This window comes from Spea bombifrons, chromosome 1, assembly GCF_027358695.1.
Source record: "Spea bombifrons isolate aSpeBom1 chromosome 1, aSpeBom1.2.pri, whole genome shotgun sequence".
NCBI lineage: Eukaryota > Metazoa > Chordata > Amphibia > Anura > Pelobatidae > Spea > Spea bombifrons.
This window is the reverse complement of record NC_071087.1, coordinates 78,678,816-78,706,612: the sequence shown is the minus strand read 5'-3', so window position 1 is coordinate 78,706,612 and position 27,797 is coordinate 78,678,816. Positions and strand designations below refer to the sequence as shown.

The 27,797-nt window shown below is 41.5% G+C and overlaps 1 protein-coding gene across 1 annotated transcript; it reads left to right on the top strand.

Annotated features, from left to right (window-relative positions):
* The first annotated feature begins 2,190 nt into the window (after positions 1 to 2,190).
* SBNO2 (strawberry notch homolog 2) lies at positions 2,191 to 27,280 on the top strand. The gene is made up of 31 exons (XM_053464758.1): positions 2,191 to 2,361; positions 3,250 to 3,338; positions 5,236 to 5,335; positions 15,045 to 15,206; positions 15,317 to 15,406; positions 15,505 to 15,595; positions 15,692 to 15,852; positions 15,944 to 16,077; positions 16,173 to 16,263; positions 16,395 to 16,538; positions 17,016 to 17,133; positions 17,261 to 17,366; positions 17,649 to 17,802; positions 17,902 to 18,078; positions 18,790 to 18,887; positions 18,981 to 19,060; positions 19,311 to 19,505; positions 19,679 to 19,806; positions 19,886 to 20,017; positions 20,183 to 20,318; positions 20,514 to 20,626; positions 20,723 to 20,794; positions 21,052 to 21,160; positions 21,576 to 21,647; positions 21,769 to 21,912; positions 22,009 to 22,103; positions 22,217 to 22,309; positions 22,461 to 22,592; positions 23,148 to 23,224; positions 24,271 to 24,461; positions 26,102 to 27,280. Exons 1-31 carry the CDS (start codon positions 2,236 to 2,238, stop codon positions 26,494 to 26,496), a joined length of 4,005 nt encoding a protein of 1,334 aa, XP_053320733.1. The 5' UTR covers positions 2,191 to 2,235; the 3' UTR covers positions 26,497 to 27,280.
* Positions 27,281 to 27,797: the final 517 nt, after the last annotated feature.

The window sequence follows — 27,797 nt, the reverse complement described above, 5'->3', positions numbered from 1 at the left end:
CAAGCTATTCTTGGAGCAGAATCTCGCGTTCAAAGACTTGAAGATGAAAGTGAAACTCTCCAGCCAACTATGGCTAAAGTAAAACACCAGTAATAAGGTGTTAGAAATGTTTAACACTGGAACCTTACAAATGAAAATTGGTTTGTTATTAAAATCCTACCAGTAATATAAATATACACGTTCATCTTTTCACTTGAAAGATTTTTCTTTCTCGACCACACTTGTAGGAGGGGCTCTACTATCGCACTACACGCTAACACTACAATCCCTAACATACCATGTTCATTCAATTGGCGCATGTATATGTAAACACGCCAACAGTACTCGGGAGCGGACACTCTCACATGGGCGTAATCAATGTAGAATTGTTCAACTAAAACCTTTTTCTCTGGGGTTTTTTGCTTCTATTAAAGTCTCTGTGGACCGGACTGGTGACGGCGTCGATCAGCTGTGCATTAGCGTCACCGGAAGTAGGCATGGAAAAGCTAGAACGTTTATTTTATATGTATGCAGGGCTTTGATAACACGACTTTGGTTCGGATGGAGCGCTGATGCACGGTGTATTGATGTGAATCCTTTTATCGTCTACTCCACTTCTGCTTTTGTTACAATGCAGCCAGTCCTGAACACAAGGATTTTTTAAAATTATTATTTTAATACCTGACAAGAGGCATCTAATGCATATAACTCTTAAGTATCTGGCAGCTTTTCCTGTGCAGCTGCTTTATTTTGCAACAGAGCCGATTTTTGTCACCGTGTGAAACGGGGGTACTTTACCTTTGCCAAGCCCTGCTATAAGGTGTAATATAAACCCACTTGTGACCTGCATGTGGTCAGCGCATACTCATAATCCTACCACTGATGGATATTCTGTTTCAATTTCAAGCAGCGCTTTATATATTGCATCATTATCTGTGCCTTAAAACCCACTAGTGGTGTTGTCTGTTAACAAAGATAACGTGAATAGTTTTTGGTTGTTTGTTGGAGAATAATTTGTCGCGACCTGATTATTTAAAAATGCAATGCGTAGGGCTTTAAATATTGACATATAAACTTCCGATTTATACACAAATGGAAACTGAAACAATAGATTATGATTATTTTATTTATGCAAAACCCTCTTGGACCATTGGGTTCTCTAAAATAGCACTCCGGACGATTTTTATTTCAATAGCTCAACACCCCTCAAATACGTTACAATGTTAAGTTCAGCTGCAATTCAACACCTTCGCGTGTCTGCATATCGTGAAATATGCATGCATGCATGCATGGAAAAAATAAAAAAGCAAAAGCAAGGTAAAGTTTCATTATAATCAAAAGAGGAATCTTCAGATTGAAAGTGAAAGTATTTCACAATTAAAATAAAAATATTATTGAGCTCCTTTTTTAAAAAAAATAAATGAAAATAAATAAAAAAAGAAGTCCACAGAAAGGTGTCAGTGGGAACATTGATAAATCTCTTGTGTAAGCTGACGTACGGCTGTAATCGATTGTAAATAGCTGGAGCTGTCTTTGGTGTGTTTGTACGGTGGGGTATGCACAAAGACTGTAAGCGGTGCAAGATGATGGCGTTCTCTGTTTAGTCACGTTGATAGAACCAACAATGAGCTTTTTTCCCCCAGAGAAAGTTTTTTTGCTTTTGACCACCCGGTGTGTGAGATAACAAGTAGCATTGGAAAATTTTCCAGACAAATATTCGGTTTATGTGCATCTATCACCAAAACGACTAATGATTAGATCAGCACAGTGATGCTTAACTTGCCGGTAGCGTGGCCAGAGAGAGAGAGGCAGCTGTTGAGCTGCCAGGAATAGTATCCACATGTAGTGAGGGGATGGGTGTGTTAAAACAATTTAAAATATGTTTAAATGCAAGTTTATTTAAAAATATTTTGTATTTATCCCCTGCAAATCTTAAAAGTAGCGCCGGCCAATTGTGATCATGGATTGAGTTACAGCTCATCATTAAGGACAATGCTGCATAGCCACAGTGGGCAACATACTTGCCCAAGGCCAACAGAACACAGCTTTTGTTAAATAGAAGTGGAATGCTACCACCCCTCCCCCATTCTTTGTTTTTGTACGTGTCATGCTTTTGATGTGAACTTTTGAGTAATGTCATATACAGTCATGTCAATGTGTCTAATTATCTTTTTTGTTTCTGCCCCCAGGAGGAGGCATTTCGTTTCTTTCAGCTTGTCCCTGCCATCGTGCTGCCATGAAGATGTGGGGACCCTGATGCGTTACACACTTCCTGTGATGGACAGGGGGGGCAGATACCCACAGCCTGAGCCGCTACACGGAGCTAGTGGGATGTGCTCTACGGCAGCTGTGCAATACCAGCCAACCCAATCGAATGCGGAGGTGAGAAGGGAAGGTAGACTTAGTCCACCAAGAATGTTAGGCTCTTATTGTTGGGGAAGCACTGGGTAATATTTTGCCTTGCACAGGGTTGCATTAGGGGGCAGCCTTGTTTTAAGTGGTATTAATGTAGTGTCTTCACGGCAGGGTTAATCTTTAGTGCACTATTACTTGGATCACTCTAGATTTCCTTGTTTTGCAGCTTGCCTTCACGCAATGATGGATCACCTTTTGTCTTTTAAGTATTCCAAATAGCAGCTGCTACGTAGCATTACCAATAACTGACATGTTTAAAATACTTGTTGAAGAGTCACCTGTCACGATTATCCCCTGGTGCACACGATGAGAAATCCTGAGAAGTATTTCTGGCCCTTCTGTTAGCACTCTTGCCCCCGTAGCGCACTTCTATTGGATATGGTATTATCAAAGTGCACAACCTTGAGGGCTTGATCAAGGCTCTGTTGGCTTTGACCTGTAGCTATGAGGTCTAAGTAAATGATCCCCTATAATCTAGTGCAAGTCTTCATGACATGATAAAAGTCTGTAATGAGTTGCAAATGACGACAATTTTCACCGATATGACAAGGAGAGAGGCACTATGTGCTGCGGCCTCTGCCTACTGTATACTAAAATGGAGTTATATTGGTGCCCTTAGTCCAAGGTGGGACCTTTTTTATAGGGCCAGTACAAAAAAAGATGTAGACTTGGAAAAACTGAAAGAGAAGACCTCTGAGGTCCTGAACGCTTATGTGCCCTATCTGTATGTCATCTAGAGTAAGATCTGGTCACCCAATTTGTCAGCTGTCAAGGACTTATTTAAAGTCCCAGACAGCAAAAAATAAATAAAGGGAGGGATGGCGGATTTATGATACACATTTGCTGTAATTTCAGACCCCGGCGCTGGCTGGCTTCCTGTGGAAACATTGCACATTTTCATCTGCTCATTGCTTGCCCCATGCTCCTCTCACCAGCCCAAATCCGTAAGTTCCTCTCCCTCCCTACACTGTCTCTCTTCTGCTTGCCCACATTTGTTGCTTCATCCTGAAGGTTTACAGGCTGAATCCATGGCTATTGGGCTAACATATCTATTGACAGCAGGTAGTATTCTGTTTGAGGCCCTGACAGGTATTTGATTTTTCCTCTCCCCTTTCATTAAAATGTCTCTTCTGTACATGTGCTTTTACTCCTGTCTCCCCACCCAGATTTCCTGTTTTACCATATATTCCCTGCTGGTCCTCTTGCATTCAAAACTCATGGGCCCTGGACTTTGGGCATCTTTCTGCCTGTTCTTCACAATTCTGCCATTCTGTCTTGCTCCTTTCCTCTCCATTTTGAGCAGTCCTCTGTTACCTGTAGTAGTCGATGTGTTCCTCCATATGCCTTTTTCCCCAGCCTTTTATATTGTATTAAGTATCCTTTTAATCATGCCACACAGCATGTCTGCTGCTTCACTGTATGTAGTGTTTCCCTGCTTCCCCATTGTCCTTTCTTTATTTATTGCTTTTCCTTCTGGGCCTGATTTCTCCTTGGTCTTATGCAGATTGAGAGGGAGGTACCTCTTTCTCCTCTCTATCTCCCTCCTGTGTGCCCTTCTGCCCCTTTGTCCTGTTTCCTCATATATCTAACGTGTGTGTATCTGTATGACCCATTTCTGCGCCTATGTCTCTTTATTGCTCTTTTTCTACTGCTTGTGCCATTCTCCTCACTGTTGTATGCCTTGCTCCCCTGTGTTACCCCAGGTTGTCACCGCTGAGAACCCTTTGCAGTATGTCTCCCAGTGGATGGTCCTCAACCCTCGTGGGGGATTGTGCTGCACTGGGTCTTCCATGCTTTGCTTATCACATGTATCTTGTTGGTGTTCTGTGATATCAAAATTCTCTGCAGACTTTCTCTTGTATCTCTTTTGTCTCCAAACTGAGCAGTGTATTGTCTGTTATTTTTCTCTCCCACCTGTCTCCCTGAAGCTTAGTGTTACTCCAGCCTGTCATTCTTCAAGGATACACTTCTTGTTCCTGAAGCACTTTCTTGCATGCTTGCCAGTCTGTTCCTTTCTGCTTCTTTTTTCCTTTGGAAGATTTATCTTTGTTGGTTTCATTGAACTCTGTGATGTTTAATTACTAAAATGGTTTACAGGTAAGTTACGGTTTCAGCTCCGTATTATCACTGTTCCATATGCAGGGCCGATCTTCCCTTGCCGGATGAACAGGGTTGGTCTTAATAATGCAGTTAAATCAGTGCGAAATCTTTAGTCACCTTGCCAGTTAAACAGTGCATTATGGAGTGCCACCTCAACCCTTCTTACAGGAGAAACTTGAGTTGAAACCACCACTCTGCTGGAAACGCCTACATTAGTGAAATACCCAGTTTGTGCCATTATGTACACTGCAGATTCCACGGAGACCACTTACTGTAACCACTACTTGCATCTCACCCCCTTTTCAAACCAAATACAAAGAAAAGGCTTGGTATTGCCTCCATACAACTGGAACATTTGTGTGATGGTGTAATAAATGCAGTGGTCACATTACTGGAGTGCCAAATTATGTCCTGGCTGTGTTTGATGTTTGTGGAGTTGGCGGACCCTCCATCAGGTCCACCCGCTTGGTGCGCTTTTACTTCACATTGTATGCTGTCATACCAGTTTATTTACTAATTGAAACTGTCAAACGAATTCCCAGCTTGCGTTCACAATCTTATTTGTCTCATCGCTTCTTTCTCTTGTTTTTATGCATGGCTACTGCAGACCATCAATTTATCATGCACACTTCTGATTTACTCCTCCTGCTCCTCTGAATTTCTTGTCGTCTTACCTTAATTTTCTTTGTTTTAATTAGCAGTTAAATTTTCTAATAATAACAACCATTTTTTTTCTTACAGGTTGGGTTTTGACAACCAGGCAGAATATTACAATGGTCCAGTCACACAGAACAATTCGTCTTCGTTTGGCGACAGCTTAATAGACAGCCCGGACTTTCTGGTGGGGGTCCTTTCTCAGTCTGTCATCCAGTGTTGTCTATTATGTGCATGTTTTTGCCTGCTTGTTTCTGCCATGATTAACTTATTTAACCCCTGGCAGTGCAACATGTCTTATTTTACTATTTTATTATATGACACCTCCAGTGTATCCCCTTTAACGCTGTCCCATACTCCACATACAAAACCACCTATCAATGTCTCCATTTATCAGACTCTTGGTTTATTTGTCAGGAGTGTTTGTAGGAGAGTTGTGGTTTCCAGCTCCCTTGAGCCACACTATTCATTACGAAGGGCCATGCCTAGCAAGTTTTTTTTTTACCCCGCAAGAGCTTGCCCTGTAGAATGCATCATTCAATGCGTAAGGAGACTTTGAAGATATCTCAACAATATGACTATACATTATACAGGGCCAGCCAATCTCTTTATGCAGCAGAGGCTCACTGGGGTTGGAACTTCATAATGTATAGCGAAGTAAATAAGTTAAAACCACAACCTTCCCTTTACTGAATAGACTCATCCACTTGACCCTGTAACCTCCTGCCTTCTGTTTGTAGATCCATTGTCTTGCAGTGCCACGCAATGTCTCACGGTGCTATCCTCTTCCATTTGCGAGTGTCCTGTTCTATTCCCCCATGTTTTGAGCCCGTTCTTGCTTCATTGTGTCCGCCCCCACCATCTCTGCCCCTGGTGTCTCGGTGCTCCCTCCCCTCCGTCTGGCTGCAGTTCTGTGGTGACCTGTGCTGTATGTTGCGTAATGTGCAGGGATATTTCCAGTAATGTATGTGTAAGCGATCTGATCGAACTGCTTCCTCGGAGGAATGGACGTGCTGCAGCCTTTGTCGCTGTACCCCAAATGAAAGTTTGCTTGTACCGATGAATGCATATAAAAGCTAAAATTCCACCTAGTTTGCTTTGGAAAACCCCTGGAAAAGCGGGTTGAACGAAAGGAGGGTAATTATAGAAAAGAGAACAAACTGCCAGTCCCGAACACTTCTCTGTTAACCTCTTCTGCACCTCCCTCAAAAGGTATTTGGCTACATCATAGTTGTAGGTTAGGGTTAGAAGGAATTGTTTGCCTTCATAACCAAACTTATCAGAATGACACCGCAATCAGTAAAAACATCTGGCAGCGTCCCCATTAACAGACAGTTTTTTTTAATAGTGTTGGAACCCTCACATTCTAGGCTTGAAAGAGGATAAGTATTGCCCCGTAGTGACTGCATATTGTTGGGTGGCGGCAGAAAATGACCCCCCTCTTTTATTTATTTAAATCCTGTTACCTTGTGTCTATTGTAAATATTTTACAAATGCCGTTTGAGGCACTTGGGTAGGCGCCTATGGTGTTTTTACGTGGGATGATTGCTTTGACAGGTTTCTTTTCTGTGGCAGCGGTAATGGAGCGATGTCTTTTTAATAGGGGTCTTTGTGCAGAATTGCAGACCCGTGCTCTGTTGTGTTTCTTTTTCTTCTGCAAAGGGAGGGGGCTCTCTGCTGATGATTTTTAGACACTGTCAGGGGGGTGGTATTCTTCTTGGGTTCCTGGAGCTGATACTAATGATAATGTGGCCGCATTAGTTGCTGTAAATATTAAACTTCCTGGAATTTGCTACATTCCCCTCAATCCAATTGCTCCCAGGAGGGGGGGAATAATCAATTCTTCATCGCACATAGAGACTTGCATTAAGGGTGATTGCAAAGAAAGAGTTAACAAGCAAGGAACATGTTAAGAGTGCATTTACAAGCGAGCATGCGGTTCGATAGCAGTTTGTTATGGCGATAAAGAGGTTAAATGCATAGTTCGTAGCTTGGCACTTGGCAGCAAAGAGGTTAATGTGTGGCGCTGGAGGTTTATGTTGCTGGTGGTTTTGCTCTTTGATTGGCTGTGCCTGCAGGTACAGGTATGTTGTGGGCGGAGCTTGCTACCAGGCTCGGTAAGTGTTGTGACTGCCAGGAATCCTCGCCGAGAATCATTTCCTGAAAGTCAGAACTGCTCTGAGAGGAAGTGGGATCAGGGGCCGGCTGTGTATGCCCTGGGGGGAGGGAGGTAGAAGAGGAGGGGAGTCATAGGGTGGAGAGAAAAAAAAGCAAAGAGTGAGCCACTGGTTGCAGTTTCATTCGAGGGAGGAGTGAGTAGAAGCAGGGGGGGTAGGAGCTTCCAGCTGTTGTGATGTCCTGCTGTCATGTGTAAAGCTGAATCTCTCCATCTGCACTTGCTCCAGCGCCTCTGTTTTTTTGGCATGTCACAGCTGCATTTCTGGCTGAAGGTGTCCTCTGTGAACAAGGTACATCCCTTTTTAATTTAAGTTTCTTAGAGGGTGTTGTCGGTTTTTCGTTCTGTCCAAACGCTTACGGTGTTCTCCTGCTTTTTTTGGACATTTAAAAAGTGTTGCCTTTGATAAAAGTTGTGTGCGTATCTTAACGTTCTCCTAAACGAGGTCGCTCTCTGATATCACTTCAGGAGCATATTGTTTTTAGTTTCGCTTTTGTACGAGGGATGGGACAGACTTCGTGTACTTGGTAATTAATTGCATTGGGCAAGTTCTTGTTCCAATGCTGAGATGTTTTTATAGAGTCATTCTTCCTCTTCCGTATCAGTCGGGAAGGTTCCTCACACTGTGGAGGACTATGAGCGCAGCAGCAACTCAACAGGTAATGCAACTGAGGAGGCTTTCAGGTATAGAGTAGTACTGTGTGTGCTTATAGACCCAGATATACGCGTGATAATGAGTATCTCTACTGTGTGACAGATGTCGGACAAGGTCACATGATTTTGATATGTCTGGGTCTGTCCAGCTTGGGTACGTACATGTGGTTAGAACTGTTGATCTCTTAGTACAATTGAGGTTCTTACTTTGCAGGATGTGGTTATTTATCCAGTTTAATATGTATGTGGCTTGTTTTCTTATGATCTGCCGGATTTTTTTATTTTTATTTTTTACTTAAATACCCAATGGTAAGGGGATTAGGTAAACTGTTTGCTCCCCGTAACATTGGGAGCCAAGTAGGAACACATGCTTTAATATTCGAAATACTTGTTGGCTGGGATTGTATCTGTTCAAATTCATATTTCAGAGGCGGTTATGTATCCATCCATTCTACGACAAGATACTATATAGATGTAGTATCAGGTTTGTTTTGCGTTTCCAAAGCCAGTCTGCCAGTAGTATCAAGATGGCGGCTATACGCTTATATAAAAATATAGCAGCTTGTCTCGTATTAAGATAATACCAATGTTAATGTGTTGTCTGATATATTTATATTTTCTTTCCAAAAGAAAGTGGATTAGAAGAGGTGGCCTTTCATATATTTCCAGTATTTCAAAGGATCAGTCTTTTCACAGGAATATAAAATTCAGTATTGGATCTCCAGGTTGTTATTTTTACTTTACAATTCCTTACTAACATGGGGAGGTATTTTGGTAATTTAAGCCTAGTAATATTACAATTACGCCTGTTCTTCCTGTAACGATATTGGCCACTTGTCTTGCAGCAATGCTGGGTTAACAAGTCTCCTGAATAACATGAGTTGAGGGCCTCTTGTCATTTGTTGTAGCAGAAGGTTTGGGGGGGGGGGATCTTTTACAAATTTGCTCTTGACTGCTCTGGATTCCAGTAGCAATGGAGAAGGCTTGTTTTTGTTATGTTCATGGCTTTGTGAAGTCCCTTTTCCTTGATATTAGTGTAGTACGCTTAGTCAGCGATAATTAAATCAGGTGACTAATCCAGTAATAGATGTTTCGGTAATAGATATTAATTTACATTTCTCAACAGTAGCTATATGTGATTAGAGTATCTCATAGAAATTATTACAAGACATATGGTTGACAAAGGGTCCACCAGGGTTCTCGTTTACTTTTTTCTCTCCCACTTTTTTTTTCTTTTAACAGTATATCAGGTTATCAGGCTACTGTCTAATTTTGCCCTCATGTAATAAAAAGACCCATAGGCAAATGTTTTGAACCGAGGCTGTGAAGGTGAGGTCTCCTAAAATACCAGAGTCCCTTTCAAATTGCCTGTTTTAGGATTGGCTTGGGTAGTGTCGAAATTCTCGGTCTTGCTATGGTGTAGGCAGTCTTGATAATGTATAGGAGTCTTCATTTACCGATGTTGGTCTTTTCTGTAACAGAACAATTGATCTGACATATCTCCAGTCAAGATTTAAATTTGTGGACCTTTCAGAATACTCATTATTACCCTGCCCTCTTCCAGTAACTGCATGACTGGTAGGTCTCTCTTCCGTGAGCAGCAGACTTGGCAAGGGAACTCTAGCATTAATGTCTGGGATGGTCCAATAGCTTCATATCTCCCAGCAGCATAGATAAATAGTATATTTCAGAACAAATTTAGGATGAGGCATAGCTATCATACAGTTCTAGTTTATATTATTTGATATTCTGGTTTGTTAATATGTGACTGTAGCTTCATGTAATGTTTGGGTTATGGCTTATATCTTTGGGCTTTGCATTGTAGACTCTGAGCTTCATAAAACTCCAGTAGAACTCTGGAGACACATAATTACGGTAGATTTGTTGAACAAATTGAACAAAGATATTGCCAAGCTGGGGGCTAGCTCACGTTTTTTCCTTTTAACATCACCTAGGCCGTTGAGGCTATTTCTTGCAATCTAGGCAGGTCTTTCCGTGTCTTCCACTCACAACAGAAAGAATGGCATCTTTACATGTATCTGACAACCAGGCCATTCTATCAATAGATACATTAAAATAAATTCTTTGGTTACGTAGGTTGCCATGTCTGTAGCCTACTATTCACAAAAACTGTCCACTTTTGTTTGGAAACAGAGATTCTCCAGTCAGAATATCTCCCATGCATGTATGTTGAAACTTTGTTACACATACTTCTGAACACATTGATTTTTGTTGACCATGCGTTTGATTTCTTTCTTTTTTTTTTTTTTTTCTCATTAACTATTTGGGGGGAAAAAAATCCCAATATAAATATTTGAATGAAAAGGTTAATTATATAAATATTTTTTGTGGCCCAATATAGGATGTCTCTGATTTCACCCATAAGGATATTTCTTTCAGGGAAGACTTTGATGGACTTTTTTAGTATGTTAGGATAAAATTATGTTTCGTTTAGGTTCAAGCTTGAATTTCTTGCGGCCAATGAGGGCTCTTCCCATAGAGTGATGTTTAAAGTACGCCAAAGGGGACATGGCGCCAGCAGTAAAGTTTTGAGAGGCAAGGCTTACCTGGCACCAGGGGTTTGGCCAACCTCATTTTCCAGTAATTCTAGTCCGGGGGGGGGGTTCTAAAAGTGACGGCAACACTGATGGATCTGTTTTCCAGTAATATCATAATATGCCTGTCTCAAACATAATAATGTTATATCTCTCCCCTTTATAGAATTGGAGAACCTTTGTATATTTGGCAACACATATTGATTCCCCCCCTCCCCTGTATGGTTTTAATCATCCACAACACCCAGCAATGTCAGAATTATTGTTTTTACCGAAATGTCAGGACCAGGGGTTGTTCTTACTTCTAACAGTGATGCATTTAGGGGGTTCTTGAATATCTGACACTTGGAATTGTAGTCGGACTGTTCTCTTTCTGTGTTCTCATGATCGTCTGCTTATCAGAGACACAATTTATCTGTAATTTTTTTTTTTTTGTGATTTGAGGAATATTGAGACTAATAAATAATATATCTAATACTAGTCCTCTTATTTTAGCTATATACACAGGAGTGGAAAGGCACAATCATGATTTGTTTTCTTGCGTTGCTAACTATTTGATTTAAAAATGTTTAGTTTTTTTTTTTCCTAATTATCTGCAAAGAAAATGTAAGTAATCATATTTCAATTTTCGCCTAGCTCCTAGTTGGTGGGAATACATTACAAATCAATAAACATTAATAATATCTGGAGATGGTGAAAGTGCCCCGGGTGCGTTTGTGCATCGCTCTAGATTTGCATCCTACCTTTAATGATTGGGTTACCGGCCCTAAAATTGGGGGATCAGTCTGTGTAGGCAACTGGAAAGGGAAATTTGTTTCACACTGCGGGCAGTAATATTTATATTTGGGTTACTACCAGTAGTGTTAGAAACAGTTTTTAATGTCCGATGATAATCTCATTGTAGGATCCCATTCCAATTGATAATCCTGTATTAACGCTTGTTAATTTATGAAGAACCCCTTACTAGCAGGACTATATGAGCTCATCAAGATCTGGAGTATTTGGTTGCTTTGACCAGTTTTGAATTGGAACATATGTGAAAGTTGTAGGCTGGATAGCGATGCATAGGATTGAGAGATTTCTCCTATGGTAATAATAGCCTTTGTAAAGCCGCTCTACATTTAGATTTCGCAAAAATAATATTTGAATGTTGTATTACTGGTAACTCTTAGGGTTGTTTTTTCTTAAGTGGAAGATCGCTTGATGTCATTTTAATGTGCAAGAGTGGAGATGCCTTTTCCTGTAATATCCAGCTGTGCATGACCCTTCTTACGGTAATTTATAGTTTGAAGGATCACTGTTTTTCTTTTTAAAGAGATGCATCATGTTCTGGATTACGAAAGGTTGAGGCTGGTTTCCGTATATTTCTGCCTTGCCTTTTCTACAGTAACGGTAATAATAACGGCGAACCCATACGATAATATGGTCTGTCACTCCTTCTGGAATGTATATGATTGCCAGGGTTCAGCGTTTCAACTGACATTCGTCTGATCGCTGACCCATGGGTGGGGTTAGCCTATAAACAGATTACGTACCGTTTTGGGGTTCATGATAAATTATGGAGGTGAAGTTTGTGTATTAGTATAATTCCTATAACTCAAGTACGACTCCTAAATTATATAGCAACATGATCACAAACAAGAACCGTGCTTAGGGATGTCTTCATTAAAAGTGGAACCAGCCAGTTGAAGGTGCAGCAGCATCATCCACGCCGACTTGGCTGTATTCTTAAATACTGGGCAACTAGGCTGAAGGGGTATTTATTGTTGTTGCGCAGCCTGTCATGCCAGGCTTATTGGCACTGCCTATATACACTTTTGGTCATCTAGTGAGTGTGGACACCCCTCCTAATTGACTTTAGGTGTTTCAGTCTCACTTACTGCTAACAGATGTATAAAATCAAGCACCTTATTAGGGATATTTAAGGGATAACGTAGGTGAAACCAATATTGTATCACATGCAATTGCTGGCGCTATTAATTATTGTAGGACCGCACCCACAATATTCATCCAAAGAGATGCCCTATATTTTACCTCTAATCCTTTATTCTTTCAGATCACCAAAAATATCTAATTCTTAAACATATATCACCACAGTAGTTAATCAAGATATAATTAATTGTGAAAAACAATCTGCAACATATGTATATGATCGGTACAGTGCACCGCATACAGCGATGAGTTGCCTTATATTGTATAAACATCTGATATTGATCAGAATGATATTACCAGAGATAAACCGCATGTGTTAATAATATCCAATATTCCCCAGTTCCACTCCACACAGCAATAACGAACCAAACGGCAAAATGCAATAAATAGGGCGGTAGCAAAATAAATAACCATACCTCGCTCTTAGTCTGTTGTAATGGTACTAATAACAATTTATAAAGACAGGTACTCAATTGGATCTGTGCTTAGACAATCTTTACAGATTATTGGTGATATTTTTAATAGATGGAAATATTGTATATCCTCAGAAGAATATACTATAATTATCGGTAAATACCCTGCACATCCTTGCCATATTTCTAAGTTATAAACTGCAGTCTCATAATGATTAAATATATTGTATATATCCCAAAACAGAATGAAATCCTGCTATGTTGAGAAGACAACATTTTCCACAATTTAAGATAAAAATAACATATTTATTGTTGCTGCTGTCCTGTTGATGAAGGAAAATTAATTGGAAACATTATTTTCTCAAAATTATTTGAATAGCCAGCGGACAATGTAAATATATTATTGACGTAAAACAAAAATAAAATAGAGGATCAATTTCCAGTGGGGGAAAAAAAACCCTTTTTGTCTTTTAAAGACAATGTGTTTTAGCATAAAGCTCTCCTGTTTGATTAGCATCCGGCGATCAGATTAAGTGTTACATAGCATAATTAGCAACTTGATCACATGTTTAACATATTTGTGTATGTTTGCTATCATTATGTATTGGTATGTACCGATTAACCGTTTTCTTACCTATTGAACATTAAATCAGTTTGTCTTAGTAAAAATTCCTATTTGGTTACGCGATTTTTGTTGAGTGTTACTACTCAAAAATTATAATTGCTATATGCAACATCATTATAGGTAATTCAAATAACATGCCACGCAAAAGACAATTATATATATTCAGCCTGAAATATCTGACAACATAGGCATGCCATCTCCGTAGAAAAACATTGGCAGTACAACGGGTAGGGCTGAAGAGCTCAGTGACTCATGGCACTGTACCACAAGTCGATTTGGGAAATTTCTCCCCTGTTGCATTGTAAGTGCTAATATTGTGAACTGTCACTGAACTCTGGAGTGATGAATCGCGCTTCGCTATCTGGAAATCCGATGGCTGAATCTGGGTTTGGTGGATCCCAGGATCTACCGGCATGCATAGTGCCTACTGTAATGTTTGGAGGAGGAGGGATAATGGTGTGGGGCTGTTTTCCGGGTTTGGGCTAGACTCCTTAGCTCCAGTGAAGGGTAATGTTAATGCTACAGCATGCAGAGACATTTTAGGCAATTGTATGCTTCCACTTTTTGTGGCACCAATTTGGGGAAGGCCCTTTCCTGTTCCAGCATGACTCTGTCCAGGAAAGTAACTAGAAACCACAGGCCCCCCAACTTCAACTGACATGTGCCACCTTTGCCCACAAACAGCTTCCTATCACTGCATGCCATCATTGTGTTAAGTGGTTGCAGGAGTCGCCCAGGCCCCCTAGTGTGGCAGGACCAGTTGCAGTTGCGACCCCTGTGACCATGATTGTTGTGCCCCTGTCCACAAAGCAAGGTCCGTAAAGACAGTTTGACGAGCTTTGTGTAGAGAAACTTGAGTGCACAGGGCCCTGACCGTGAAGCTATTAAACACCTTTGGTTCAATATCAGGGCCTAACCTCACAAATGTGATTTTCACTGAATGGGCACACATTCCCACCGAAACGCTCCAAAATCTTGTGGAAAGCTTTCACGGAAGAGTGGAAGCTGTTATAGCTGCAAAGCACATGGTTTTGGAATGGGATGTTCAACAAGTTCATATCGGTGTGATGGCCAGGTGTCTTTTGGTGTATTATCTATATAATATCCTACATTGTGAGGCTAAAACTGGTCCTTGAGATTTTTTTTGGCAGAGTGGTATATAAATTATACAGCAAAAATAGTATATATAAGAACTCATTGACAGCTCACTTTTCAGTGCACATGTAGCAGTGCACAACATTTGGAGACATGTTTGATAGAATTCCAGTTGCCCTTTTCTTTGAATGACTTAGCTAGTGGCAAAAGACCAGGAGCTAAGGTTCTAAACATAAATGACTCCTTCCAATGTTTGTTCTGTACTTTGATTAAAGATTTTGAACGCTATTGATTTGAGCAGGCAAATGTGAAGGTGAGATCACAAGTGAGCTTAGTTTCATTGCCATCTGTGTCAGAAAGGATGATGTTCCAATGCCAATAAAGCTGAGAGCTGACCAAGATTTTGTGGTATTCCTTTAGTTGAACTTAAATATCTTCCTTTTCAGGACTCCTGTTACCTCAATGAGCCATCCAGTCACCCCATCCTTGGTTCCCCTCCTGATTCATTGTCAGACATCACTGACACCCAAGATTTCCTGCCAGCTGACAGCCTCAGCCTTGTACCAACAATATGGGATTTTCCTTCTCAGGACTCCATCTCCACTCAGGTGTGTGATCAAGAACCGAGTTCATTTTATGCTTTTTGATGTGCTGGTTATTAGTGTTATAGTTCATGCTCTCAGGTATGTGACTTGTCCTCTGTCATTTCCCCTTTCAGCTCTTCCCACAAAACCACCGTCCTTTCCTTGGTTTGGACAGCTTAGAGGACCTGCAGGCTATAATCAGCACACCTGCAGTGCAACCACAGGTTAGACACAGATTTTTTTTTTTTGAAAGGTTAGATAACCACTAATTCCTGACAAGCTTAAAACTGATTCCTCTCCCCCCTTTTTTTTTTTACCTCAGATTCAAGAGACTGCAGAAGAAGAAGAGGAAGATGAAGACACAGAGGAACTGGGGCACACGGAAACCTATGCGGATTATGTGCCATCTAAATGTGAGTGTCTATTTGCTGTCTAACATGATGGTAAGGGTCTCGGTGAACTTGGTGACTTACCCACTGATTTATGCCTATCCTTGTGTCTTGTTTCAGCTAAAATTGGTAGGCAGCATCCTGACCGTGTGGTGGAGACCAGCACATTGTCCAGTGTTCCTCCACCGAATATTACTTACTCGCTGTCCCTTCCTAATTCTATTATTGACAGAGGTCTGCTGTCTGCTTTGCAACTGGAAGCCATTATATATGCTTGCCAGGTAAGTTGATGAAGCCATTGAAACGCTAATGAGAACATTGAGGTGATACTCAATGCTTTATTCCTTTTTGTCTCTTCATAAACATGTTCAGCAACATGAGGTAATACTCCCAAGTGGACAAAGAGCTGGATTTTTAATTGGAGATGGGGCCGGAGTAGGGAAAGGACGTACAGTTGCGGGGATCATTTTGGAAAACTTCCTCAAAGGAAGAAAGAAAGCTTTATGGTAAGCTCTGTTGCTTTTTGGTTTGGTGTCTTGGCATGCAGCTTATGGCCTTCTGTGTGCTTAAGTGTGTCTCACTCTTATATTATATCTCCAAGGTTCAGTGTATCCAATGACCTACGCTGTGATGCTGAACGGGATCTCCGAGACATCGATGCCACTTGTATTCCAGTACATGCACTTAGCAAGGTTAGCTCATCTCTTTTATAGTTGATATTTTATGGTTTTGATTACTGGCATCATTGTATAAAATTATATTTTTATTATGTTGCATTTATATTGACCTACTTTATTCTTTCTGCCTTCTCTTATTTATCAAGATTAAATATGGAGACACTTCAGCTTCAGAGGGCGTCCTGTTTGCTACTTACTCAGCACTTATTGGGGAAAGTCAAGCAGGGGGACAACACCGGACCCGCATTAAACAAATCAGAGACTGGTGTGGGGAGAACTTTGATGGAGTGGTATCCTTTTTGTGGTCTAAACACTATGCAGACCCAGACCTAAGTCTGGAGAATGTAAGGTTATCACAAGCAATGGGGAATAGTTAGGATAGAGCAATATACAATCAATTGCAATATACAAGCAATGGTGAATAGTTAGCATAGAGGGCCATACAGTGATGACACAAATGAGGAAAATGTCCAGCAAACATACGGTTTTATTCCTGCTTTATTTATGGGCTGTGCTACAGATTTGTTTGCAGTTCTATTACTGTAGTATAAAATGTATGTGCTCCTTGCTCACAGTGTGTGTATATAGATAGATAGATAGATAGATAGATAGATAGATATCTGTGTAGGTGATTAGGTCCCTTTTTATATTAATGTTTGCAGTGACATGGTAAGGGACTGGTGCTCTGTGCATCAGCAAGTATATACAACAAATGCATACGGTGACATTGTGTCCATACTTTTGTTCCTTAACATTGTTGCTTGCAGATTGTGTTTGATGAATGTCATAAAGCTAAGAATGCGTCCTGCACCAAGATGGGCCGCGCTGTTCTGGAGTTGCAGAACAACTTACCTCTGGCACGTGTAGTGTATGCAAGCGCCACAGGTTAGTCTGTGCAGACTTGCTCCCGTCTTTGTCAACAATCCAGATGTTTTTCTACCAGCTCTCTCTGCTTTATCTATATGTTTGCTGTGCTTCACTCTGCCTTTAACCAGGCTCCTTGTCATCACAGGTGCATCTGAACCCAAGAACATGATTTACATGAGCCGTTTGGGCATCTGGGGTGAAGGAACATCTTTCAGCACTTTTGAGGAGTTCCTACATGCCATTGAAAAGAGGTGACCTACTAAACAGATGGGCTGTAATGCTTTGTTCAAGGAACAGAAAGCTTTTGTTTTATTTGCTGTTAATTCCATAGCGCTACTTGATTTTTCTGAAAAAAGTCATATAAAGCCTGGCTTCCTTTTTTGTGTGACTTGCAGCTTATATCGTATATGCACATGTATTGTAAATATGTTGCTGCTGCTTTGGATGCTCAACCATTTTAGATGTTTGCATAGGTTCATTGCAGAGTTCTCTTTTTTTTTTTATTTAGTTTTCTTCTTCTTTATATCGTACAGGGGTGTGGGTGCCATGGAGATTGTTGCCATGGACATGAAGGTCAGTGGGATGTATATTGCAAGGCAACTCAGCTTCTCTGGAGTCACCTTCCGGATTGAGGAGATTCCTCTGGATGAGCCATACAAACAAATGTACAACAGGGCTGCCCAGCTGGTGAGAGTCGCATAACAATTTGGAATTACAAGGTGAAAAGAAAAAAAAAAACCGCAAGGAGAACCCCAATAATCGTATTCTTTTCTCTTTCTCTCGAAGTGGGCAGAGGCATTGACAGTTTTCCAAACGGCAGCAGACTGGTTAGGGTTGGAGTCCAGGAAGTCATTATGGGGGCAGTTCTGGTCTGCTCATCAGAGATTCTTCAAGTATTTGTGTATAGCGTCAAAAGTGCGTCGTCTTGTGATGCTAGCCAAGCAGGAACTGGCAAAAGATAAGGTGAGAGCATTGCTGTCATATCAGAGTTAGTTAGGGACCTTGGGAATGAGGGGGACTTGTGTTTGGACGTGACATTACAATAGAATATGTACTGGATAAGACCAATGTGTGTGATTTAGTAGGAAAATTAGTACCTGGGACAAAACTGTACCTAAAGCAAATTGCGAAGCAACAACTTGTATCCTTTGCACCTCCTTTCTTTCCCCCTTTAACCGTACTTGGCTGAATCCACCCATATTTGTCAATGATAAAACTGCTGTGCCACTTACCAAGCATTCTGTAAGCCAAATATTTAGTTTTAGATACATCCACATTTAATGGACAACTTGGTGGTAATGTGGTAATCTGGAAGTGTCTTGGAGTACATTAACTACTTTTCCTTAGGGCTGTGCAGGTCACTCACTCATTCTTCCCCACCAAGCTCATCAAACCATTCCTTTGGTAATACAGTGATATTGCAGAGTTTAAATGTACCACCCTCCTGTAAACTCCCACTTAAGTGAATAGACCTTTTTGTGATACCACAGAGTCATATGTACAACATAAAACGTGTTTATTGTGCTCCCCTTAGTGTTGAACTCTTATAAAAGACTGAATCTTATTGTAGTGAGATGAGCTAGGGAAAAAGTGTGAAACCTATGATGATGCCCTATATTGCATAGGAGAACAAATCCTTATAAATCCTTATGCTCACATCTCATTCCCTAACAGTGTGTGGTTATTGGCCTGCAGTCCACTGGAGAAGCTCGTACCAGAGAAGTAATGGATGAAAATGATGGCCACTTGGATTGCTTTGTATCAGCAGCAGAGTGAGTGCTAGAATTAAGTACTGTATGGGTATGGCTCATAGACAGTTGATAAGTATTTTTGGCAAGTATGTAATCCACTTTTTCATCTTTCAGGGGTGTCTTCAAGTCCTTGATCCAAAAACATTTCCCTTCAACCAAGAGGAAACGAGAGAAAGGCCTGCTTAAGAGAAAACGTAAGGGTGCAACGGACTTCCTGTAACAATCTCTTTACTCCATAATGAACCTTGGCTTTTTGGTCTCCTGCTTTGGGTCACCAAACAGTTACAGTATTCCCTTTGTTTCTACCACCTATCCCTGCAGTAAAGATTGTTTTCCTTCATTACCTTTACGCTTTTTGAACACCTGTGTATTGTTTCACCTGTTCTGGCTTCCTCTGGCAATGTTATTAATATGGCTTAATAAACTGCTCTTTCCCTCTTGCAGGAAAAGGAAAGCCACGCAATGGAAAATTGTCCCGTGCTGATCCTTTTGGTGTAATCCGGATCAGTGAAGAGAGTAGTTCAGATTCTGAAGGCGGACTAGACAGTGACTCCAACTCATCTCCTGAGTCGTCAATGGACAATGACGATGTCATCTTTGTGGAGCACACTCTGAATGGCCTTGTTATGCCTGACCGTGGTAATCAAAGACGGGTTACGATGTGGGGTATATGGTGGACAGCATGCCCAAATAGGCAGAGCTGGGGATAGGTTGCTGGGACAAATTTTCTTTTAATCTATTAGAATGGAAGGATACAAGTAGTAGTAGGCAACAGTTGGACTTTTCACTAATTTCCCCCCTCTTTTCCTTAGGACCAGAGCAGGTAGAACTCATGAAAAAAGATTTACTGGCCAAGGTCCAGGCATTGGGGAAGGAGTTGCCTCTCAACACACTTGATGAGCTCATAGATCAATTTGGAGGTCCAGAAAACGTGGCTGAGGTATTGTAGTTGACCCTTAGACGTGCAGTCTGATGAAGGTATTTTTATGCAGTTACTAACCATCTCCTCTTTATCACAGATGACTGGTAGAAAGGGACGCGTGGTCCGTCGAGCCGATGGGTCTGTGCGGTACGAGTCTCGTGCTGAGCATAATCTATCCATCGATAATGTCAATCTCCGGGAAAAGGAACGCTTTATGAATGGAGACAAGGTGTGACCTATGTGACAGGTCCTTTTTGTTTCTGACTCGCCTGATTAATATTGTCATTTTTAGCGTTCATCTGTTAAGCATTTAAATTACTGTTGCCAATCTTTTTTTTTTTTGTTTCACGTCATTCACATATCTTTGTTTCTCCATTTTTTTTTCCTCTTCAAGCTGGTGGCAATAATTTCTGAAGCATCAAGCTCCGGAATTTCTCTCCAAGCTGATCGCCGCGTGCGAAACCAGCGACGGAGAGTCCACATGACATTAGAGCTGCCGTGGAGTGCTGACAGAGCTATTCAACAATTTGGTGAGCAACATATTCCTCACCTCTGGTGAACTGCCTCCATCCAAACTACTTTAGTTTTTCTGACTCCAAATGGGTAGTTTTGCATGTACACGCTTACACAAGAAGTGTTTTGATTGGCGTGCCGTCAGTGAGAATGTATTCTGTCTCCCTTTTATGTGCGCTCTCCCTCACAATTGCACCTGTCCACCTCCTCAGGACGCACACATCGCTCTAACCAAGTGTCTGCCCCTGAGTATGTCTTCCTGATCTCAGAGCTTGCAGGAGAGAGGAGATTTGCTTCTATTGTTGCAAAGCGATTGGAGAGCCTGGTGAGTGATGGGAGATCTATTACATTATGATAGCATTCTGACTTGGCTAAACGCATTCCGCATTAACTGTGAATTATTTTTCCTTCTGCTGCTTAGGGTGCGCTGACTCATGGGGACCGCAGAGCAACAGAAAGTAGAGATCTCAGCAAATATAACTTTGAGAACAAGGTAGGGGCCACGTCCTCCTAAAAACTTGTGTGTGTGTGTGTACGCTTGTTTCACATGATTGAATGTTTTAGTTCTTATTAAATGCATTTTGTTTCATAGAAAAATACTGTTGTATTGCGGTATAAGACATCAAAGCAAATTTAGAGATTGTATCAAAGCTTATAGTCGCATCTTACGTGGAAAAGTCTTGATTGTATAGTTTTAAACATGCCCAGCCTTACATTGATTGATTAGCAATTGTGATTTTATTTCCGCAGTATGGGACACGTGCTCTGGAGCAGATCCTTTCGGCCATCTTGAATCAGACTCAGAGAGATGTTGCTCCTCCCCAGGGATACCCAGGAGGTCCTGCCACCTTTTTCCAGGGTCAGTGGAAAATAGTTGAGATCATGTATTTTTTTGCAACTTTACTCATCATAATAGCTAGTAAGTCTTGGCCCCTGTCCATGAAAACCTTGCAGCATTGGAAAAAATACCATTGTCTGCTTCACTCCTTCAAGACAGCAAATGCTGTATTAGGTCATCATAATAACACTCCTCTGTACTTTCTGTCTCTTCTTTCCTGGTAGAAATGCCCTGAGCTCAGGCATAGTCTACTATGTGTATCCTAGCATCCTCTCTGTGATTTCCATAGCCTTTTCCACCAGTTGTACTTCTAGAATCATTGTTACTATTTATTTTTTTTGTGGGTAATCATTCACCGTACTGCTCGCAATCGCTCTGCATTTACTTTTACTACGTTGTGATTGTGTTTTTCTTATACACTCTTCCATTCCTTTAGATTTAAAACAAGGGCTTCTCTCGGTTGGCATTTGCTGCAAGGAGACCAAGTATAATGTTGTTGTTGATAAAGGTAAGAACCATGTCATCATACATCTACATTGCTACGGGTGATGTCCATGGCGCAACACACTATCTCCACCACTCTTTTTATCTATTCATAAATTGTGCCTTTTTTTTTTTTTGCTTACCAGAATGTTCAGTCACCAAGTTCCTAAACCGGATGCTGGGCCTGGAAGTTCATAAACAAAACAGCCTCTTCCAGTTTTTCTCTGATACCTTTGATTTTCTCATCCAAAAGGACAAAAGAGAAGGGAAATATGATATGGGAATTTTAGGTAAGATAAACCGTCAAGAAGACAAAAGACCATTTAGATATTGAAGGGTTAAAAATAGAGCTGTGATTAAATCCTGGTGTTTTTTTTTCTCTTCAGATTTGGCCCCTGGGGTGGATGAGATCTACCAAGAGAGCAAAGAGATTTTCATGACTCCCGGTCACCCTCAGGATGGGCAGGTTGTGTTCTACAGAGTAAGAATCTTCAACTACTAATTAATATATATATATATATTATAATATAAAGCCCTTCCTCCATCCACTCTGTATCATGGTTACCGACTTAAATATATTTTCTTTATACACAGATAAGTGTGGACCGTGGCATGAGTTGGGATAAAGCTCTAGATAAATCACTCCATTTGCAAGCTCCTAATGAGGGATTCTACATGTCATATAAGGTAGGAGCATGTCTACTTAGCTATTGTTTGGTCCTGACTTTGTGAACATCTTTTACTTTCTAGGAAATTATGTTGGAAATATCCTGCATGTATGGAATTTATTTTTATGTATATGTATTTTATTTTCATTTTCTTCTTCCTCGACTTTCAGGTCCGTGGTGATATGTACTCTGCAGTTTTGGCAGAACATCGGCATGGGAAGCACTTCAACCTGTACAAACCAAACATTGGAAAACAAAGCCAGCCCGAGACTTTGGACAGTCTCCTCAGCAAGTACCACAAGGTAACTACATATGTGCTTGTAGAATAGTCTAGTTAAACAGACATTTATGGTTTCAACTAGGGATGCACCGAAAAAAAATTCTGTACCGGAACCAAAAATTCAGGATTCACTTGGCCAAAAAATGAAAATGACCCTCACCTTAAAAAAAAAAAAAAAATAAATAAAAAAAAAATAAAAAAAAATAAAAGTAACACACCAAAATTCGACAAAAAAATTCAATATATATATATTTATATGTTAGCAATCACACTCCTATCATGCCCAGGCATACCCAGATTCCAGCATGTACTGGCTGATTTGGCATGATAGGAGTGTGATTGCTAACATACATAAGAAAAAGATCCTTGCTCTGGAATCCAAAGGAGATGAGCTCATACACAATTGTACGAAGTAGGTGGCACGCCCAATCAGAGATAGGTGCAGCAGGGCTGGAGATCAGAATATATGAGACAAATGGTAAACATCCTGAATCAGGGATAAAATCTCATAGGGGATTATAGTTAATATCTGTGATTATTAATAAATGGTCTATATAATATGCACTTTTTTTCTTAGATTTCTGCAGAGGAGGCACAGCAGCATTGGGAACGACAATACATTTTCTCCTTTAGCAACTGCAGCCATACTATGTGGTAAGACCTCTACACTACCCTTTTTTGTGTGTGTGTGTCTGATTTTATATACCGTATTGGCTCGAATATAGGCCGCACTTTTTTCCCCCACTTTAAGTCTTTAAAGTGGGGGTGCGGCCTATATTCGGGGTCTAGCGCCCGACGCCCGAGACATGCAGTCCCGGGCGCCGGGCAGGCAGCGGGGTTAGGATACAGATCCCCCGCAGCGGTGCAGGGGACCTGCATCCTACTCCCCGATATGCTCAGACAGCCTCCCCTGCCAGCACTTCCCACGGGGGGGTGCCGGCACGGGAGGGTGTCTAAGCGCATCGTGCGGACCGTCCGCACGATGCGTTTTACCTCTGCCCACCCCCGACTTACCGGAGCAGACTCCCGGGTGCCTTGCGGGGCCGGCGGGGGACATCTACGCAATACGCGTATGCAACTTCCAGTACCGGCACCGGAAGTTGCATACGCGTATAGCGTAGATGTCCCCCGCAAGACACCCGGGAGTCTGCTCCGGTAAGTCGAGGAGGGGGGGCAGAGGAGGACAGTGGCAGCATCTCTCGGGAGGGAGGGGGACAGTGGTAGCATATCTCGGGGAGGGGAGGACAGTGGTAGCGTATCTTGGGGGGGGGGGACAGTGGTAGCATATCTCGGGGGGGAGGACAGTGGTAGCGTATCTCGGGGGGGGGGGAGGAGGACAGTGGTAGCATATCTCGGGGAGGGAGGACAGTGGCAGCATATCTCGGGGGGGGGGGGGACAGAGTGGCAGCATGTTTTTTTTGGTGCTTTTTTAAAGAAAAAAATTTTCTTTAAAAAAGCACCAAACTTTTAGGGTGCGGCCTATATACGGGGGCAGCCTATATCCGAGCCAATACGGTATATATTTGTGAGTGCAGCTGTTCTAATTTCAATGATCCTAGAAAGTAAAAAAAAAAAAAATCTATATATACTAATCTACTTGATGATCTTTAGTAATATAATATCAATAAAACCCTTTAATTTTGTGCTGTTTTTCCTACTTGTTTTCCATTAAACATCTACTTCACTCCTACTCTGCACAGGAATGGCAATTGTAAAGGAGTACAACAGGGGAAGGAGTGTGTCCAGGGATTACGTCTTAGGCATTACTACATGTTGTGTGGATCCCTGCTGCGAGTGTGGAGCCGCATGGCATCTGTAATGTCTGACATTACCAGCAGCAGCTACCTACAGATTGTCCGTTTAAAAACCAAAGACAAACACAAACAAGTTGGTGAGTATCCAAAAGCAGTAATCAGTAATGCTTTCCTTTACTAAAATTAAAACTATTATGTTGATTTCCCAAATACTAGATTTGTAGCACAGAACACTTAATAAATATACGGCACATTATTGATAGAAATATACCATATGCATATTTTAGTGATCTTCCTTATGCATATGCCACACTGAAAATTTGGGTGGTGATAGGTTACATACATGCACAGGTAATACCCCTCTCAGCATAATTTCCCCTAGGCAAAGAGTAACCTTCCCAGGGGGGGAAATGTGTCCTGACCCCCTGCACTGAAAGGGTGTAAACAGTTGGTAAATAGCTTCCAAGCTAAAATGTGGAACTCTTTGACTCTCCAAGTTGTTGCTTAAACTGATGGGAAAAATTCTGCAACTTGAAGTGAGGATGTGGTGGTAAAAGTGAAAAGTGAGTACACCCCTCACATGTTTGTAAATATTTTATTATATCTTTACATGTGACAACGCTACAATGTAAAGTAGTGAGTGTACAGCCCGTATAACAGTGTAAAAGTGAAAAGTGAGTACACCCCTCACATGTTTGTAAATATTTTATTATATCTTTACATGTGACAACGCTACAATGTAAAGTAGTGAGTGTACAGCCCGTATAACAGTGTAAATTTGCTGTCCCCTCAAAATAACTCGGCACACAGCCATTAATGTCTTAACCTTGGCAACAAAAGTGAGTACACCCCTAAGTGGAAATGTCCAAATTGGGCCCAATTAGCCATTTCCCCTCCCCGGTGTCAAGACTCTGAAACTGAGCTGCAGCACAGAGGGCAAGACCATACAGCAGTTTCACAGGACAGGTTCCACTCAGAACAGGCCTCGCCATGGTTGACCAAAGTAGTTGAGTGCACGTGCTCGGCATCATATGCAGAGGTTGTCTGTACAGTGGCATACTGAAGCAGAGCATGATCCCCTCCCTTCGGAGACTGGGCCGCAGGGCAATATTCCTACATAACGACCCCAAACACACCTCCAAGTACTGCCTTGCTTAAGAAGCTATGGGTTAAGGTGATGGGCTGGCCAAGCACATCCCAGACCTAAACCCTATTAAGCATTTGTGGGGCATCCTGAAACAGAAGGTGGGGGAATGCAAGGTTTATAACATCCACCAGCTCCGTGATGTTGTCATGGAGGAGTGGAAGAGGACTCCAGTGGCAACCTGTGAAGCTCTGGTGAACTCTATGCCCAAGAGGGTTAAGGCAGTGCTGGAAAATAATGGTGGCCACACAAAATATTGACACTTTGGGCCCAATTTGGACATTTCCACTCTTTTGTTGCCAAGGTTTGGACGTTAATGGCTGTTATTTTGAGCGGGGCAGCAAATTTACACTGTTAAACAGGCTGTACAACTTTACATTGTAGCAGAGTGTCATTTCTTCAGTGTTGTCACATGAAAAGATATAATAAAATATGTTAAAAAATGTGAGGGGTGTGCTCACTTCTGTGAGATACAGTAGATATAGATATATTGTTTTAACATTGTTACTGCCTTATTTAGTCTTTGCCTCTGTATTTCTGGTTTACATATACATAGGTTCTATCAGTCTTAGCGTTGTGCTCGTCCTATATATTTGTTCATTACATTACTGGCCATTTACTTTTGTCCCGTAGGCATTAAGATCCCAGAGAGCTGTGTGCAGAAGGTAAAGGAGGAACTGAAACAGATGGATCTGAATGTAAAGCGCAAGCATGAGGAATCTCGTCAGAACGCAGAGCTTTTGTCTGCTCCATATTCACTCCCCACATCCAGTCCCCTGGACCTCTCCCTGCCTTACAACCATACTCAAAGCCCCCTACTCTCTAGTACGCAAGAGTTTTGGGCAGGTACCTCTTACTCTGAAGGTCTAGGAAACATTCTTTCATCTTCTTCAAACAATCACTTAAATGTTAGGGAAATTATAGAGGAGATGCTACAAAAAGTAAAAGCACCTGACCCGACAGCCTCTGATCGGCAGAGTGTTATCCAGTATGGGGGTGAGCAGAGCAGCTTCTGGGAGACAGGCTGAAGCATCATTCAGTGTTCGTTATTGCAGACCTGCAGAACTGGCCCCAAGTCGGCTTCAGCAGTCCTATATCTTTGTGGGAGAAGCCTCGATGCCAGTGTTTGGATCTTTCCGGTTTACATCAGAAAAACTGAAAAGGGCCCCCAAAACCTTTTTTACCCTCAACACAACATGGGCTGCATGAATGTAGACATTTGGGTATGATTCACAATGCAGCAAGCAGTGTCCTACTCTCTGAAGATACAGCTTTCCATTTTCCAAATGGTACATAGCATCAAGTAGAGACTTATTCTGACACCCACCCTACCTATGTGCTCATTCTGGGGGCTGCCACAAGTGAATTTCCCATTTATTGGACCTGTACAAAGCATTCTGTGGAGCCATCACACCTTTACTGGGGTCATGTGTTTTTCTTTTCTTTAGCCCTCAGATGTTCATGAGCCACCAAGTACCGTTAGGACAGATATTAGGATTGGTTTCCATTTTTTTCAGTTACTGGCTCTATTGGTGTCCAGGAGTTGACTTCTCACAGCGCTCAGCACTTTATCCTCTTCTCTGCCGAACATTACGCATTGCTGGCAGAAGTCATACAGAGCAATACAGCATTTAGTAGTATGATAATTCACGGATGGGTGGAGAGACGGACTGGGGGGACTCATCTTTGCATAACATCAACCTTGCTAGTCTTTGCACTACCCCCCATGTGCCCTTCTCTGTGTGAATGGTAGTGACCTGGGTGTCAGCTCAGGGTATATATAGAATATAATATATATATATATATATATATATATATATATATCCATATCTGTATATCTCAGGCTGGCAACATATTTTGCCAGAAACGAAGAGTCTGTTTCATTTTTACACCAAAGAATTTTTAAGTTTGATGCATTTTAATAATTTCCATCCACATAGTAGTATGCTACTCTCTGTTCCTCAAATGTTCTGCACAAAGGTGAGCTGATGGAGTGCCATCTATGTAGGAATGTCATTAAGTGTACGCAATTGTTTTACTAACATAGCTCTGAAATACTAATGCAGATTGCAAGCCTGACTCTTATAGTAAGAGAGGTGATACATTTTACATTGAGAGAGCATCACACCCAACTCTCTCTGTAAATAGGACAACAATAAGTGTGTATATGTAATGTATAGCTTAACAACCAAGGTAGGAGCCCTGATGTAACAATATGCAGAAGATGCCAGCTCCCTTCATCTGAAGATCAGACAGAGTAGTTATTTGGCCGCTGTTAGAGCCTTTGCTTTATGTAACTACCGCAGTTGGAGCCCATGTTACTTTCAAT